General features: G+C 49.8%; 1 protein-coding gene across 10 annotated transcripts in view; it reads left to right on the forward strand.

The window, feature by feature from the left end:
* Window positions 1–18,813, forward strand: part of LOC123746665 (regulator of G-protein signaling 7) — a 390,003-nt gene that overhangs the window by 202,143 nt on the left and 169,047 nt on the right. For 9 of the 10 annotated variants that reach the window (XM_069316820.1, XM_069316816.1, XM_069316824.1 and 6 more), the window contains 2 exons: window positions 11,654–11,841; window positions 18,320–18,416. In XM_069316820.1, coding sequence (XP_069172921.1) covers window positions 11,773–11,841; window positions 18,320–18,416 — 166 coding nt within the window. In that variant the 5' untranslated portion in view covers window positions 11,654–11,772. The remainder of the gene's footprint in view (window positions 1–11,653; window positions 11,842–18,319; window positions 18,417–18,813) is intronic. The other variant, XM_069316817.1, reaches the window with a different exon arrangement.

Below are 18,813 nucleotides of genomic sequence, written 5' to 3' on the forward strand. Positions count from 1 at the left end.
AAGTACACATTTTACTGTTGCGTTAAACAGAGGCTACAGTTAAGGATTTGCGCCCAGTAAATCCTCCCCGGCCAGGATACGAACCCATGACATAGCGCTCGCGGAACGCCAGGCGAGTGTCTTACCACTACACCACGGAGACTGCTATCTTCAAGTATACGTCGTCCACGCTCAATGGTAATCACCGGTGAGTTCACCTTCCCCCCCAAGGGAGCCGGTCGGTCGAGCGGACAGCACACTGGACTTGTGGTCCTGGGTTCGATCCCAGGCACCAGCGAGAAACAATGGGCAGAGTTTCTTTCACCCTATGCCCCTGTTACCTAGCAGTAAAATAGGTACTTGGGAGTTAATCAGCTGTCACGGGCTGCTTCCTGGTGGTGGAGGCCTGGTCGAGGACCGGGCCGCGGAGACACTAAAAAGCCCCGAAATCATCTCAAGATAACCTCAAGATAACCTCAAGATAACCTCAAGATAACCTCCTCAACATGGGCCATCTGTGGATACTTGTCCTCACAGGAAACAAGATCAGAACCGCCTGCCACAGTGCAATAGACTTCCCATGTCATCTCTGTGACCATAAGCCATTACCCAGACAGAAGGTATACAAGGAGAACATAGGATGGCAACCTTTCACCCGGGAACTGTGAAATGTAATCTGATGCACAATCTAGATGGCGTTGATATAGTTACGTCACTCACCAGAGGTCAACATCATCGACCTGACCTCCTAACTGAGGTATGAAACAGGAGCCTTCCACAGACGCCACACAGCCAACAGATGGCGTTGTCTTCGTCTTACTTAATACCTTGGAGTTGGAGTGCAGGTCCATAGATGGCGCCAAAGTCGCCACTCCTCGCCCCAGCAGCGGCGTAGATACCATAAAAGTACATTTACACCTTACTGTAACTCTGTCGGGGCCTCGTAGCCTGGTGGATAGCGCGCAGGACTCGTAATTCTGTGGCGCGGGTTCGATTCCCGCACGAGGCAGAAAGAAATGGGCAAAGTTTCTTTCACCCTCTGCCCCTGTTACCTAGCAGTAAATAGGTACCTGGGTGTTAGTCAGCTGTCACGGGCTGCTTCCTGGGGGTGGAGGCCTGGTCAAGGACCGGGCCGCAGGGACACTAAAAAGCCCCGAAATCAACTCAAGATAACCTGTACATTTATATGTTACTATAACAATGAAACTAATATATATCTTGTGGCATTCTCCCACAACTGGTAAACTCCCGTTCACAAACTGTCCGTAATAAAGTATGTCAAGTTTACAGACAAGAAATGATGTCCTTGGTATAATAATGTAGATGACTGAACATATCTAAATAACCACTCTTGATCAACACCGCCCACTCTTGATCAACACTGTCCATTATTGATCAACACCGCCCACTATTGACCAACACCGCCCACTATTGACCAACACCGCCCACTATTGACCAACACCGCCCACTATTGACCAACACCGCCCACTATTGACCAACACCGCCCACTATTGACCAACACCGCCCACTTTTCATCTGGTCCATTGACAAGTCTCTCCTCACAACCTTAGGCTACCCCATCCACATGTCTGTTAATCTAGCTAAATTCAGATGTGGTAATTATCACTGGAATATAATAGGATAAACAAATATCTCTTTGTGGCTACCTTTTAGAGGTTCCAGGAATCAATGGCCCTTCGTCCCAGTCTCCGACCAGGCCTGCCAGTTTGTTGTCTTGTCAACCAGGGACCAGATTCACGAAAGCAGTTACGCAAACACTTACGAACGTGTACATCTTTCCTCAATCTTTGACGGCTTTGGTTACATTTATTAAACAGTTTACAAGCATGAAAACTTCCCATTCAACTGTTGTTATTGTTATAAACAGCCTCCTGGTGCTTCCGAGCTCATTAACTGTTTAATAAGTGGAAACAAAGCCGCCAAAGATTGAGAAAAGATGTACAGGTTCGTAAATGCTTGCGTAAGTGCTTTCGTGAATCTGGCCCCAGGCTATTGAACACGGCTGCTCACAGCCTGACGTATGAATCACAGCGTGGTTGATCACGGATTCTTTGGAGGTGTTTGTCGAGTTCTCTAGAGCACTGTGAGAGCGGGTCCTTCATGTTGATTGAGTTCTCTGAGTACCTGTTGCATCTCTGCTCTTCAACGGGGGTATTCTGCACATCCTGCCATGCCTCCTGGTCTCGTGTGGTGTTATTTCTGTGTGCAGGTTTGGCACCAGACCCTCTACTATTTTCCATGTGTAAATTAGTATTTATCTCTCCCGCCTGCTCTCTAGAGAATACAGAATTAAGCATTTTTATCAGTCCCAATAATTTGGATATTTTACTGAGTGGATTCTAGCAGTAAAGGATCTCTGCACGCTCTCCAAGACATCAATTTCCTCAGTTTTGAAAGGTGCTGTCAACGTGCAGCAGTACTCCACTCTAGAGAGCACTAGCGTCTTGAAGAGTATCATTGGAACAGCATCTCTCGTGTGAATCGGTCTTATTATCCAACCTGTAATTTTTCTTGCAGTTGTGACAGCAACTGTATCGTATTCTTTAAAGGTAAGGTCTTCTGACATGAGTACACCCAAATCTTTTACATTGCCTTTACGTTCTATGGTATAATCCAACTGCATTTTATACGTGTTTCCGTTTTCCATACAGCCACATTAATTTATCTGGCACATTGAAAGACCTGATTTACATCAGATTGGAGGTTTGCCGAGTCCTCTATGTTGTCTACTCTCGTAAAAATCCTAGTGACATCCGCAAAGGATGATGCGGTACTATAGATTGTGCCCTTGTCTATGTCCGGTATGAAAATGAGAAAGAGTACTGGAGCAAGCACAGAACCTCATTCCCTGAGGGAATGAGCTCTTCAGTTAATGGTCGGGTTTTTTCTTTGTTGACTATTACACATTAGGCTTTGTTAGGGAATTGTAGTTCCATCTTACTTCTCCAGTAATTCCCTTTGAACGCGTTTTGTGTGCAATAACACCATTTTTATCTTGCGTTGCTTCCGGGGAAGGGGGGGGGGGATTCTGTATTCTCTAGAGAGCAGGTGGGAGAGATAACAGGTTAAGGTCCCCACGGCCCGGTCTCTGATTAGGCCTTCTATGCTCACATTTGTCGAAGATTTTTGTGAAATCTGTGTAAATTACATCAGCATTTTGCTCGTCTCTTATGGCATCTAGGGCCATGTCATAGTGGTCCAGCAACTGCCACAGGCAAGAGTGCCCTGTTCTGAAACCATGTTGTCCAGGGTTATGAAGATGATGTGAATCATTGTATTTTGTGATCGTATTTCTTAGCACTCCTTCAAAGATTTTTATGTTAGCGCTGACGGTGTGTGTAATTTTGTACCTCTTCCTTATTCCTTCCTGTATGGAGTGTTGCTGTATCTACTGTTTTTAGTATATCAGGGATAATACAAATATCTAAGCACCGTCTCCAAAGAATGTTTGGGGCCTGGGATAGTGATCTTTTACAATTCTTGATGAATATGGAATTCCAAGAATCACTGCCTGGTGTATATTGCATAGGAATACTGTCTATGGCTTCTACAAAATCCAGTGGGTTAGGGTGACATCTGATGTATGATTTGATGTTGGTATCATATCCATGAAGAATTCGTTTGGTTAATCAGTCGTTAGTGTGTTTAGTGGCTCACTGAAAACAGTCTTACTATTGCCTCAGTATGTCGCTCAGTTGTTGTTGATTAAGAGGCGACGACGATCGTGGGATCGGATGCTCCCCGGCGTACTCGTGTAGGGTTAATTGCCAAGCCCGGAAAGGGTGAAACGCCAAACCGAATCACGAAACGAGTGACTCCAATTACTGGAAACTAATATACCTCGCGGCAAAGAAACACTGACAGACAGACGATTGGGGAGCCCCAGGAGTCCCTCAGGGTGACAAGCACCGGCCCCGCCCCACACACAGAACACCAGGTAGCAAAACCAAAAATTCTGCCCCCAACTAAAATGCAAAAGTCATCCAGTGCCCCACAGAAGAGCAGAAGCCAGCCGCCCACCACGACTGAGAGCACATCAGGAGTCCACCAAGACCCACCAACTCCCGGCACCTCTCGGCCAAGCCGGCGCTGGACAGTCACCCCGCCGGGAGAACCAACAATCCCGTGACGCAAGGCGATGTGTGTGCCAGGCGTCAGAAAACCGGACCGTTGAATAGGGATACCAAATGGCAGTATCAAATCCAAATCGCGAAAACTAAACGTGATCCGGCGGCTCTCAGGCAGAGGTGGTGTCCAGACATCCACTCGTTGTCAAGGTTAAACCAGGAGTCCCCGCTCATTTCTGTGTAGTTGTTACGATATCAACTCCTCTGGAGTGAGGTGTGGCGATAGCAATGCCATCTATGTACCTGCACTCCAACTCCAAGACATTAAGTGAGACGAAGACAACTCCATCTGTTGGCGGAGTTGTGGCAAGTTCAGAGCCATCTGTTAAAGGTTCCTGTTCTTTCCTTAGTTAGGAAGTGCGGTTGACGATGAAGATCTCTGATGAAGTAACGACATCAATGTCATCTAGATTGTACATCCGATTATATTTTCAGTCCCCGGTGAAAGGCCGCCATGCTGTTCTCCTTGTATACTTTCTGTCTGGCTAATGCCTACTATGTCCACAGAGGTGACGTGGAGGGTCTATTGCACTTTGGAAATCAGTTCACTTTGAGTAGCCCAGAACTCGTGACTTGTTGCTGTGAGGACAAGTGGCTGCCGTCGGTAGTAGGCAGTGTGGTGGCTGTTGTACTTGTGCAGTGATGTGTGGACTGACGTACCCGGGATTGGGTCAAGAGGAGTTACAAGACGGCAGTATTGGCCGTCTGCTTAGAAGTTCTGCTAGGGTATAGGCAAATTTCTGCCAGGGGTGTTAGTAGAGACCCCTCGAAGTATTATTTGTGACTCCTGTCAGCGTGTTGCTGAAGACCTCTGTCAATATGTTTCAGGAGAGCAGACGTGGGGTATTTGAGCATGGTAACTATACAGTGTGGGGACTGGCCCGTGTTGAGTAAGGTGAACTCACCAGTGATGACCATTGGATGTGGATGGCCAATACTTGAAGATAGTGGACTCACCGGTATCTGAAGACCACTGCAGATATATTGAGTGACTTGTGCAAAATTGATAATCTGTGTACGTATGTGTAGGTATATGGAAGATTATATCGGTGAAGGTGTTAGTCTTCTTTATACCTTTATATTTCACCATTACTTGCTACCGCCAAGTCTTGAGAACTTGCAGGCGATGAGTCACAATAACGTGGCTAAAGTAAGTTGACCAGACCACACACTAGAAGGTGAAGGGACGACGACGTTTCAGTCCGTCCTGGACCATTCTCAAGTCGACTTGAGAATGGTCCAGGACGGACTGAAACGTCGTCGTCCCTTCACCTTCTAGTGTGTGGTCTGGTCATCTTGAGAACTTGCCATTGACTTGGGGGGTGGTATCATGGAAGATGACGTTCTAGGACCCCTTATGCAGAAAGATACCTGTCACTAGCTCAGTCAGGCCGTAACTGCTGTCATCTGTGAAAGTTCCATCTCCCCTTGTGCAGGGGCACAATAATAGATGTAGTTTTTGTTCTTGATTTTGCAGAGGAGAAAATGATTTCTCTCAATTTCATTGATGGCCTTTTGCTCTCTTCTTCTTTCCTGGATTTTGTGTGATTATTGTAGCTTTAGTTCAGTTGTTTCTATTTCTCTACCTAACCTTCTTCGCCGTTCTTGAGTTAGGGTGCGACTCTCAAGTTGTTCCGCGATTCGTTTTCTTCGCCTATCGATGGAACGCCGTTCCCGTTCTAATCTGCATCTCTTCCTCTTTTTTTCTTATGGGTATGCGGTTTAAGCATATTTCTAGTGCTACTGATCTTATTTCTGTCCAGGCATTGGTTCAGGTTTTCATTCCCTAGCTGTTTTTCCCATCATATTTCTGCCAGGTTTTGGTTAATTTGTTCCCATTTAATCTGTTTATTATTCAAATTGAATTTACTGAATTCTCCTCCCCTGGGATTTGGCACTGACTGCTCAGGTCTACTGCCCATGCTTGTTAAGGTACACGAGTACCTTAAGGTACTCGTGTACCTTAAGGTACTCGTGTACCTTAACGCTCCAGCCATCACAACTTAACATGGCGTCTAGAGGTTGTCTATATATGTCTCAACGCAGAAAATACATTAAAATCAAAATTTATATAATGAATATCTTCATAGGTTCATATTTTAGCGAGAGTTTGTGTTTTATTAACAAGCACATTTACACACGCACACACGCACGCGCGCGCACACACATACACACACACACACACACACACACACACACACACACACACACACACACACACACACACACACACACACACACACACACACACACAGGAAGCTATCTAACTCCCAGATACCTATTTTTTTTTTTTGCTACGTGAACAGGGGCATCAGGGTGTGATGATGTGTTGTCCCGTCTTGAGTACTGCTCAGTACTCACTTCCCCCTTCAGAGCAGGAGAGATTGCTGAAATAGAGGGAATACAGAGAACATATACGGCACACATAGACGCGATAAAGCACCCAAATTATTGGGATCGTCTCAAAGCTCTCTGAATGTACTCGCTAGAAAGGAGACGAGAGAGATATCAAATAATATACACATGGAAAATACTGGAGGGACAGGTCCCAAATCTACACAGTAAAATAACAACATACTGGAGTGAACGATATGGAAGAAAATACAGAATAGAACCAGTGAAGAGCAGAGGTGCCATAGGCACAATCAGAGAACACTGTATAAACATCAGAGGTCCAGTGAAGAGCAGGGGTGCCATAGGCACAATCAGAGAACACTGTATAAACATCAGAGGTCCGCGGTTGTTCAACGTCCTCCCAGCGAGCATAAGAAATATTGCCGGAACAACCGTGGAAATCTTCAAGAGGAAACTAGACTGTTTTCTTCAAGGAGTGCCGGACCAACCGGGCTGTGGTGGGTATGTGGGCCTGCGGGCCGCTCCAAGCAACAGCCTGGTGGACCAAACTCTCACAAGTCAAGCCTGGCCTCGGGCCGCTCCAAGCAACAGCCTGGTGGACCAAACTCTCACAAGTCAAGCCTGGCCTCGGGCCGCTCCAAGCAACAGCCTGGTGGACCAAACTCTCACAAGTCAAGCCTGGCGTGCGGGCCGCTCCAAGCAACAGCCTGGTGGACCAAACTCTCACAAGTCAAGCCTGGCCTGCGGGCCGCTCCAAGCAACAGCCTGGTGGACCAAACTCTCACAAGTCAAGCCTGGCCTGCGGGCCGCTCCAAGCAACAGCCTGGTGGACCAAACTCTCACAAGTCGCACCTGGCCTTGGGCCGGGCTTGGGGAGTAGAAGAACTCCCAGAACCCCATCAACCAGGTAACAGTGTGGCGAGCCAGAGTCTGCCCAGAGTGGGAGCTGCTCCCCATCCACGCATAATGTTGACTACAACAGAATGTATACCATGGTCTCTATTGTACACTACCTCGCCTGGGAGAGTAGAGGCCTGTAGTGGGGCGTGTTGTGGGGTGTGGGGTGAGAGTAACTTCTGGTGGACGGAAATATGGCAACAAGGAGGAAGGTGTTGGATGATGTCATCACTGACCAATGAGGGAGGAGCTAGGCCGTGACGCGTCACGAGCAGCGGCTCTGTGATTGGTGAAGACGTCAGTTGTGTGTGTGGCGTCCAAGAGGTCACACGCTACTCGTCGCTCCTTCAAATTGTGACCTGTGACTGACCCTGACCCTGAAGCAGGCCTGGTCGAGGACCGGGCCGCGGGGACGCTAAGCCCCGAAATCCTCGAGATTTCTGGAGGCCAGCGTGGTTGGGCCAGCATCAATGTTGACATAAATGTTAAGGTGTTCAGGAGAGAGACTATTCACTTGAGGAGAAGAGGCTAAGATTGTACACACACCTCCTGGTCCTCGTCCTGTCTCAGGCGTTGAAGGACTTACTGGGCCCTGTGCCTGGCATCATGCCTAAACCCATATTCCAATCCATTTACATGTAATTACCTCAGTACTACACTATAAACCCTTTAACGAGACGGTAATGGAGGCCTCGTCTGGTGCCGCGGTAATTCCAGCTCCAATAGCGGATATTAAAGTAAGTAAGTAAGTAATTATCAAAAGAAGGCACCAAACCGGGAAGGCTATGTAGCACCATCAAATACGCAAAATAATCAGAGGGCGCTAAATATCACCAAGGATGCCAGTACGAGAACAAAAACGCATAAGGCGAACGATATCAAAAGTATCGGAGTCACCAAGAATTCTATCGAAGCGGATATTAAAGTTGGTGTGGTTAAAAAGCTCGTAGTGTAAGGAAGTAATATTAGATGATTAGTGGATACTACATTAAATGTTGATATTTATATATATATACAAGAGTTGTTACATTCTTGTACGGCCACCAGCAGGCGTAGCGTTTAGGGCAAGTCATTAATACTAATGTTCCCTGGAATACGACCCGCCAAATCAGTTAACAACCAAGTACACATTTATTGCTGGGTGAACAGAGGCTACAGGTAAGGATTGGCGCCCAGTCAATCCTCCCCGGCCAGGATACGAACCCAAGCCAAGATGCTCGCGAAGCGCCGGGCGAATGGTTTACCATGCTTCACGGGAACTGCGTTTCAATATATAGATATAGATTTACAGGTAAATAAAGTATATTTATAATAAAAGGTAGCTATATTATACCATACTCGTTACTAAGTGAAAATATAATAAATTACGCCAATTTCATTTGTGTGAAGAATGAAATTCTTCACACAGAGTTCACACTTCACACGGTTCCTCCTCTACCACAGGAGGAACCGGACCACACACACAGCAGGAGGATCCGCAGCCACCCCAGCACAGCAGGGACCCGAGGCGCGGACGCAGGGCCAGGATCCGCATCCGAAGACGAGGAAGCAGACGGCGATGCTCCACAGGGATTACCTAGAAGGTCCACGAGATCGGCAGGGCCAGAGACATGGTCAGGAGGAACATCCGACGGCACCGCAACACCCGGAGGAGGGTCTGCGACAACTGGGGGAACGTCGAGTGACGCTGGGGAGCCTCAGCAGCGAACGGGACGCTCACCTCCTCACCCCCGGAGTCCTCCTCCAGAGGGAGCGGCGGGAAATCCTCTTCACGGAACAAGTTCACAGGAGCGACCGGATCAGCAGTACACCCGGCAGCCTGATGCCCCAACAAGCCACACCGGAAGCAAGTACGGGGTTGTCGGGCATAAAACACCCGCACGTAGTATCCCAACAGCCGGACAGAGGACGGAATGTCCGACCTCAGTCGCATCCCGAGGGTCCGAATGTTGGTCTTCACACCCGAATATGTGCCAGACGAAAGTGAGTTCATCCGCACACTGATGACGGAGCCGTACCTCTGGAAGAATCGCCGGAGGAGAGTCTCAGGAAACTCTATGGGGGCGCCATGAACACTGACATGCATCACAGCACCACTATGGTCCGAAATGGTCACAGACCCGGAGCCTTCCTGCAGCTGCAAAGTACGTCCCTCGTACCTCCGTAGAAAAGCACGGTACACCGCCTCACCCACAAACTTGATGATGACACGGTGAGCAGTGACCAGCTCACAACCCGTCCTCGACTCAAGTCCATTACATCCAGCGGTCGACCCCACAGACGCATTCATAAATTTTAACTTGCTGTTCATTCAAAACGGGAATTTTCTCGAGTATAAATTAATATTATAATATATTAGCATATTGTGCATATATAGGCATAGGTTAGGTTAGGTTAGGTGTTTAGGTTCTGTTGGCGATTATTTGTATTTGTAGTAGGTGGGTGAAGCATTTATAGCGTTGTGATTCGAACAAAATTCGTCAGTGAAGCACTTGTTCCGGATATGTTCGAACGTCAGCAGTTGCGAGTCGTGTGTAAATCGCTTTTCATTCATAAACAGGGGGTTTGGCGGGTGCATGGAATCACTTTTGGATCTTTGTTTGGAGGACGGGCTGCCAGCTCACCACCATATACCTCCCGAACCGGGACTCGAAGCATGTCACTCAATACCACGTCCACCGTCCACCAGCGGGTAACCAGCACGACCAGTAAAATCCAATCCGATGGAGTTTAACAGCACGACAGCGGGAATAGGGCCGCCCATCGCAAAACACGCCACGTCCCCACCACCAGGAACAACAGGGAGGGTAGAGACACCCACACCCCTTGCTGGCGAAAACGGCAACTACCTCAAACTGCCGGAGCGGTCAAGCGACACGTCCTCACTCAACGGCAGCGCAGGTGGAACTCTTGTGTATATTATTTGGTATCTCTCTCGTCTCCTTTCTAGAGAGTACATTTGGAGAGCTTTAAGACGATCCCAATAATTTAGGTGCTTTATTGCGTCTGTATGTGCCGTATATGTTCTCTGTATTCCCTCTATTTCAGCAATCTCTCCTGCTCTGAAGGGGGAAGTGAGTACTGACCAGTACTCGAGACGGGACAACACAAGTGACTTGAAGAGTACAACCATTGCTTGGTTATGCTCCCTAAACGTTAGATCGTCAGACATCATTATTCCCAAATCATTGACATGCTGTTTTTCTACTATGGGCAGATTCGATTGTGTTTTCTACCCTGTATTATGTTTCAGATCCTCATTTTTGCCATACCTGAGTACCTGGAATTTATCACTGTTAAACATCATGTTATTTTCTGCTGCCCAGTCGAAAACTTTGTTGATATCTGCTTGTAAGTTTTCCATGTCATCAGCAGAGGTAATTTTCATGCTGATTTTTGTGTCATCTGCGAAGGATGACACGAAGCTGTGACGTGTATTTTTGTCTATATCTGTTGTGGCTCATGACACCACCACCCTCCAGGCCCGGGGTCCAGGCCCGGGGTCCAGGCCCGGGGTCCAGGCCCGGGGTCCAGGCCCGGGGTCCAGGCCCGGGGTCCAGGCCCGGGGTCCAGGCCCGGGGTCCAGGCCCGGGGTCCAGGCCCGGAGTCCAGGCCCGGAGTCCAGGCCCGGGGTCCAGGCCCGGGGTCCAGGCCCGGGGTCCAGGCCCGGGGTCCAGGCCCGGAGTCCAGGCCCGGAGTCCAGGCCCGGGGTCCAGGCCCGGGGTCCAGGCCCGGAGTCCAGGCCCGGGGTCCAGGCCCGGGGTCCAGGCCCGGGGTCCAGGCCCGGGGTCCAGGCCCGGGGTCCAGGCCCGGGGTCCAGGCCCGGGGTCCAGGCCCGGGGAGTTAGTCTTCCTGTCCCATAGCTCCACATACGGTAACTTCAGTAAAAATCTACACAGTTCATTCCTGAAAGCAACATGAACTGCACAGTAGAGCGACGGTCTGGGTTCATGCAGGTCGGCGTTCAATCCCCGATCGTCCAGCAAGTAATTGAGCACCATTCCCCCCCCTCCGTCCCATCTCAAAGCCTTATCCTGACCCCTTCCCAGTGCTATATAGTCATAATGGCTTGACGCTTTCCAACGACTCTCAGACGTAGAGAGACTAGGAGCCATTGACGTGTGAATCTACCTTCCTATTGACATGCTTGAGACAAACTATTCTCTAAATTCATCTTTAAGGGCCTTGTTACACACGCCAGTAGGGGGTGGGGGGTTGTGAGACGTGAGGGTAGAAGTGGTTGTGCAGTAATGTTGTTGTTGTTGTCGTTACAGCAGCCGTGGAGGTGGAGGGGAGCGCGGGGTGAGGCGGGGCACGACGTAGATGGCGAAGGTTGACTGTGGCCGTCTCTGGCCGCCGCCACCAGCACCTCCTCCACCAGCCCCACCTCGCGATGGACGCCAGACATGTAGCCGCCCCCCACACCACCACCCCGCCACCCAAACCTCTCGTCTTCGTCAAGGTCAGTCAGCCCCACCCCGCTCACCCCTGCCCTGCCTCACCCAGGGCTCTCACTCACCCCACTCACCCCTGCCCTGCCTCACCCAGGGCTCTCACACACCCCTGCCCTGCCTCACCCAGGGCTCTCACACACCCCTGCCCTGCCTCACCCAGGGCTCTCACACACCCCTGCCCTGCCTCACCCAAGGCTCTCACACACCCCTGCCCTGCCTCACCCAGGGCTCTCACACACCCCTGCCCTGCCTCACCCAGGGCTCTCACACACCCCTGCCCTGCCTCACCCAGGGCTCTCACACACCCCACTCACCCCTGCCTCACCCAGGGCTCTCCCACACCCCACTCACTCCTGCCCTGCCTCACCCAGGGCTCTCACACACACCCCACTCACTCCTGCCCTGCCTCACCCAGGGCTCTCACACACCCCACTCACCCCTGCCTCACCCAGGGCTCTCACACACACCCCCCACTCACCCCTGCCTCACCCAGGGCTCTCACACATACCACTCACCCCTGCCCTGCCTCACCCACGGCTCTCACACACACCCCACTCACCCCTGCCTCACTCACTGGATGAGTGGCGCTGCCCAATACTGTCACTATGGCGGTGTGTCCACTCACAAGATGAGTGACGCTGCCCAATACTGTCACTATGACGGTGTGTCCACTCACAGGATGTGTGGCGCTGCCCAATACTGTCACTATGGCGGTGTGTCCACTCACAGGATGAGTGGCGCTGCCCAATATTGTCACTATGGCGGTGTGTCCACTCACAGGATGAGTGACGCTGCCCAATACTGTCACTATGGTGGTGTGTCCACTCACAGGATGAGTGACGCTGCCCAATACTGTCACTATGGCGGTGTGTCCACTCACAGGATGAGTGGCGCTGCCCAATACTGTCACTATGGCGGTGTGTCCACTCACAGGATGAGTGGCGCTGCCCAATACTGTCACTATGGCGGTGTGTCCACTCACAGGATGAGTGGCGCTGCCCAATACTGTCACTATGGCGGTGTGTCCACTCACAGGATGAGTGGCGCTGCCCAATACTGTCACTATGGCGGTGTGTCCACTCACAGGATGAGTGACGCCGCCCAATACTGTCACTATGGCGGTGTGTTCACTCACAGGATGAGTGGCGCTGCCCAATACTGTCACTATGGCGGTGTGTTCACTCACAGGATGAGTGGCGCTGCCCAATACTGTCACTATGGCGGTGTGTCCACTCACAGGATGAGTGGCGCTGCCCAATACTGTCACTATGGCGGTGTGTCCACTCACAGGATGGGTGGCGCTGCCCAATACTGTCACTATGGCGGCGTGTCCACTCACAGGATGAGTGACGCTGCCCAATACTGTCACTATGGCGGTGTGTCCACTCACAGGATGAGTGGCGCTGCCCAATACTGTCACTATGGCGGTGTGTCCACTCACAGGATGAGTGGCGCTGCCCAATACTGTCACTATGGCGGTGTGTCCACTCACAGGATGAGTGGCGCTGCCCAATACTGTCACTATGGCGGTGTGTCCACTCACAGGATGAGTGACGCCGCCCAATACTGTCACTATGGCGGTGTGTTCACTCACAGGATGAGTGGCGCTGCCCAATACTGTCACTATGGCGGTGTGTTCACTCACAGGATGAGTGGCGCTGCCCAATACTGTCACTATGGCGGTGTGTCCACTCACAGGATGAGTGGCGCTGCCCAATACTGTCACTATGGCGGTGTGTCCACTCACAGGATGAGTAACGCTGCCCAATACTGTCACTACGGCGGTGTGTCCACTCACAGGATGAGTGGCGCTGCCCAATACTGTCACTATGGCGGTGTGTCCACTCACAGGATGAGTGGCGCTGCCCAATACTGTCACTATGGCGGTGTGTCCACTCACAGGATGAGTGGCGCTGCCCAATACTGTCACTATGGCGGTGTGTCCACTCACAGGATGAGTGACGCTGCCCAATACTGTCACTATGGTGGTGTGTCCACTCACAGGATGAGTGGCGCTGCCCAATACTGTCACTATGGCGGTGTGTCCACTCACAGGATGAGTGGCGCCGCCCAATACTGTCACTATGGCGGTGTGTCCACTCACAGGATGAGTGCCGCTGTCCAATACTGTCACTATGGCGGTGTGTCCACTCACAGGATGAGTGGCGCTGCCCAATACTGTCACTATGGCGGTGTGTCCACTCACAGGATGAGTGGAGCGGCCCAATACTGTCACTATGACGGTGTGTCCACTCACAGGATGAGTGGCGCTGCCCAATACTGTCACTATGGCGGTGTGTCCACTCACAGGATGAGTGGCGCCGCCCAATACTGTCACTATGGCGGTGTGTCCACTCACAGGATGAGTGCCGCTGCCCAATACTGTCACTATGGCGGTGTGTCCACTCACAGGATGAGTGCCGCTGCCCAATACTGTCACTATGGCGGTGTGTCCACTCACAGGATGAGTGACGCTGCCCAATACTGTCACTATGGCGGTGTGTCGACGTGGAATCAAAACTTAGTCCCATACGCCGCTGATGTAGCCTGCAGCACTGTGCCACATCCCTGGTGCGGTGCCGTCAACCACTGTGCCAACCATGGTGCCAACCATGGAGCCTCGGCCCCACGCCCGGACAAACACACCAAAGTGACGCGCGCCGGAAATCGAACCTCATTTGTCAACGTTTTAAAGAAAACGGTTACCGCCTTGTGTTGGTTAATTGGGGGGGGGGGGATGGCACCCGGCCCACGGTCCTCTGTTGCCACGGCACTGTTCCTAGTGCTCTCTGTTGCTACGGCACTGTTCCTAGTGCTCTGTTGCCACGGCACTGTTCCTAGTGCTCTCTGTTGCCACGGCACTGTTCCTAGTGCTCTCTGTTGCCACGGCACTGATTCATGTCCTTTCTGTTGCCACGGCACTGCTTCTAGTCCTCTCTGTTGCCACGGCACTGCTTCTAGTGCTCTCTGTTGCCACGGCACTGCTTCACGTCTTCACTACACACAGCCATAACTCTCACTACACACTGTGGTAACTCTCACTACACACTGTGGTAACTCTCACTACACACTGTGGTAACTCTCACTACACACTGTGGTAACTCTCACTACACACAGCCATAACTCTCACTACACACTGCCATAACTCTCACTACACACAGCCATAACTCTCACTACACACTGCCATAACTCTCACTACACACAGCCATAACTCTCACTACACACAGCCATAACTCTCACTACACACAGCCATAACTCTCACTACACACTGCCATAACTCTCACTACACACAGCCATAACTCTCACTACACACAGCCATAACTCTCACTACACACTGCCATAACTCTCACTACACACTGCCATAACTCTCACTACACACAGCCATAACTCTCACTACACACAGCCATAACTCTCACTACACACTGCCATAACTCTCACTACACACTGTGGTAACTCACTACACACTGTGGTAACTCTCACTACACACTGTGGTAACTCTCACTACACACTGTGGTAACTCTCACTACACACAGCCATAACTCTCACTACACACTGCCATAAATCTCACTACACACAGCCATAACTCTCACTACACACAGCCATAACTCTCACTACACACTGCCATAACTCTCACTACACACTGTGGTAACTCTCACTACACACAGCCATAACTCTCACTACACACAGCCATAACTCTCACTACACACAGCCATAACTCTCACTACACACTGTGGTAACTCTCACTACACACTGCCATAACTCTCACTACACACTGTGGTAACTCTCACTACACACAGCCATAACTCTCACTACACACAGCCATAACTCTCACTACACACAGCCATAACTCTCACTACACACTGCCATAACTCTCACTACACACTGTGGTAACTCTCACTACACACAGCCATAACTCTCACTACACACAGCCATAACTCTCACTACACACTGTGGTAACTCTCACTACACACTGCCATAACTCTCACTACACACTGTGGTAACTCTCACTACACACAGCCATAACTCTCACTACACACTGTGGTAACTCTCACTACACACAGCCATAACTCTCACTACACACAGCCATAACTCTCACTACACACTGCCATAACTCTCACTACACACAGCCATAACTCTCACTAAACACAGCCATAACTCTCACTACACACTGCCATAACTCTCACTACACACTGTGGTAACTCTCACTACACACAGCCATAACTCTCACTACACACAGCCATAACTCTCACAACACACTTTGGTAACTCTCACTACACACTTCCATAACTCTCACTACACACTGCCATAACTCACACTACACACTGCCATTACTCTCACTACACACTGCCATAACTCTCACTACACACTGCCATTACTCTCACTACACACAGCCATAACTCTCACTACACACTGTGGTAACTCTCACTACACACTGCCATAACTCTCACTACACACTGCCATAACTCTCACTACACACTGCCATAACTCTCACTACACACAGCCATAACTCTCACTACACACAGCCATAACTCTCACTACACACTGTGGTAACTCTCACTACACACTGTGGTAACTCTCACTACACACAGCCATAACTCTCACTACACACAGCCATAACTCTCACTACACACTGCCATAACTCTCACTACACACAGCCATAACTCTTACTACACACTGCCATAACTCTCACTACACACAGCCATAACTCTCACCTCACACTGCCATAACTCTCACTACACACTGTGGTAACTCTCTCTACACACAGCCATAACTCTCACTACACACTGCCATAACTCTCACTACACACAGCCATAACTCTCACCACACACAGCCATAACTCTCACTACACACAGCCATAACTCTCACTACACACAGCCATAACTCTCACTACACACAGCCATAACTCTCACTACACACTGCCATAACTCTCACTACACACAGCCATAACTCTCACTACACACTGCCATAACTCTCACTACACACAGCCATAACTCTCACCACACACAGCCATAACTCTCACTACACACTGCCATAACTCTCACTACACACTGCCATAACTCTCACCACACACAGCCATAACTCTCACTGCACACTGCCATAACTCTCACTACACACTGCCATAACTCTCACTACACACAGCCATAACTCTCACCACACACAGCCATAACTCTCACTACACACTGCCATAACTCTCACTACACACTGCCGTAACTCTCACTACACACAGCCATAACTCTCACTACACACTGCCGTAACTCTCACTACACACAGCCATAACTCTCACTACACACTGCCATAACTCTCACTACACACTGCCATAACTCTCACTACACACAGCCATAACTCTCACTACACACTGCCATAACTCTCACTACACACTGCCATAACTCTCACTACACACTGCCATAACTCTCACTACACACTGCCATAACTCTCACTACACACAGCCATAACTCTCACCACACACAGCCATAACTCTCACTACACACTGCCATAACTCTCACTACACACTGCCATAACTCTCACCACACACAGCCATAACTCTCACTACACACTGCCATAACTCTCACTACACACTGCCATAACTCTCACTACACACAGCCATAACTCTCACCACACACAGCCATAACTCTCACTACACACTGTGGTAACTCTCACTACACACTGTGGTAACTCTCACTACACACTGCCATAACTCTCACTACACACAGCCATAACTCTCACTACACACTGTGGTAACTCTCACTACACACTGTGGTAACTCTCACTACACACTGCCATAACTCTCACTACACACAGCCATAACTCTCACTACACACTGCCATAACTCTCACTACACACTGCCATAACTCTCACTACACACTGCCATAACTCTCACTACACACTGCCATAACTCTCACTACACACTGCCATAACTCTCACTACACACTGCCATAACTCTCACTACACACTGCCATAACTCTCACTACACACAGCCATAACTCTCACTACACACTGCCATAACTCTCACTACACACTGCCATAACTCTCACTACACACTGCCATAACTCTCACTACACACTGCCATAACTCTCACTACACACTGCCATAACTCTCACTACACACAGCCATAACTCTCACCACACACAGCCATAACTCTCACTACACACTGCCATAACTCTCACTACACACTGCCATAACTCTCACCACACACAGCCATAACTCTCACTACACACTGCCATAACTCTCACTACACACAGCCATAACTCTCACTACACACTGCCATAACTCTCACTACACAGCCACACAAGAACACGGAAGTGTTCATAAAAATGGACTTTTATAATAATATAAATAAAACTATTCATCATTCTTTAAAATAACCAACCAAATTTAGGATAAATTATATCATGCACTTCACCAGAGTGAATGAGAGTTATACAGTAGGTGATACAATAGGCCAGGAGGTGTGAAATGTTGTTGACTACAGCTGTATTTTGTCCTCAGATGGAGGCCCTGGTGAGAGAGATGCAGGACCCAGAGACCGGGGTCCCCATTCGCAGTCAGAAGCTCTTCCTTACTTCCATCCCCTCCGCCTTCATGGGTGAGTACAGCTGTCTCATTCACCCGTCACTCCTCTCTCATTCACCCTTCACTTGTGTCTCATTCACCCGTCACTCGTCTCTCATTCACCTCTTCACTCCTCTCTCATTCACCCTTCACTCGTCTCTCATTCACCTCTTCACTCCTCTCTCATTCACCCTTCACTCCTCTCTCATTCACCCTTCACTCGTCTCTCATTCACCCTTCACTCGTCTCTCATTCACCCTTCACTCGTCTCTCATTCACCCTTCACTCGTCTCTCATTCACCCTTCACTCGTCTCTCATTCACCCTTCACTCGTGTCTCATTCACCTCTTCACTCCTCTCTCATTCACCCTTCAGTCGTCTCTCATTCACCCTTCACTCCTCTCTCATTCACCCTTCAGTCGTCTTTCATT

This window comes from Procambarus clarkii, chromosome 85 (assembly GCF_040958095.1).
Source record: "Procambarus clarkii isolate CNS0578487 chromosome 85, FALCON_Pclarkii_2.0, whole genome shotgun sequence".
Lineage (NCBI taxonomy): Eukaryota > Metazoa > Arthropoda > Malacostraca > Decapoda > Cambaridae > Procambarus > Procambarus clarkii.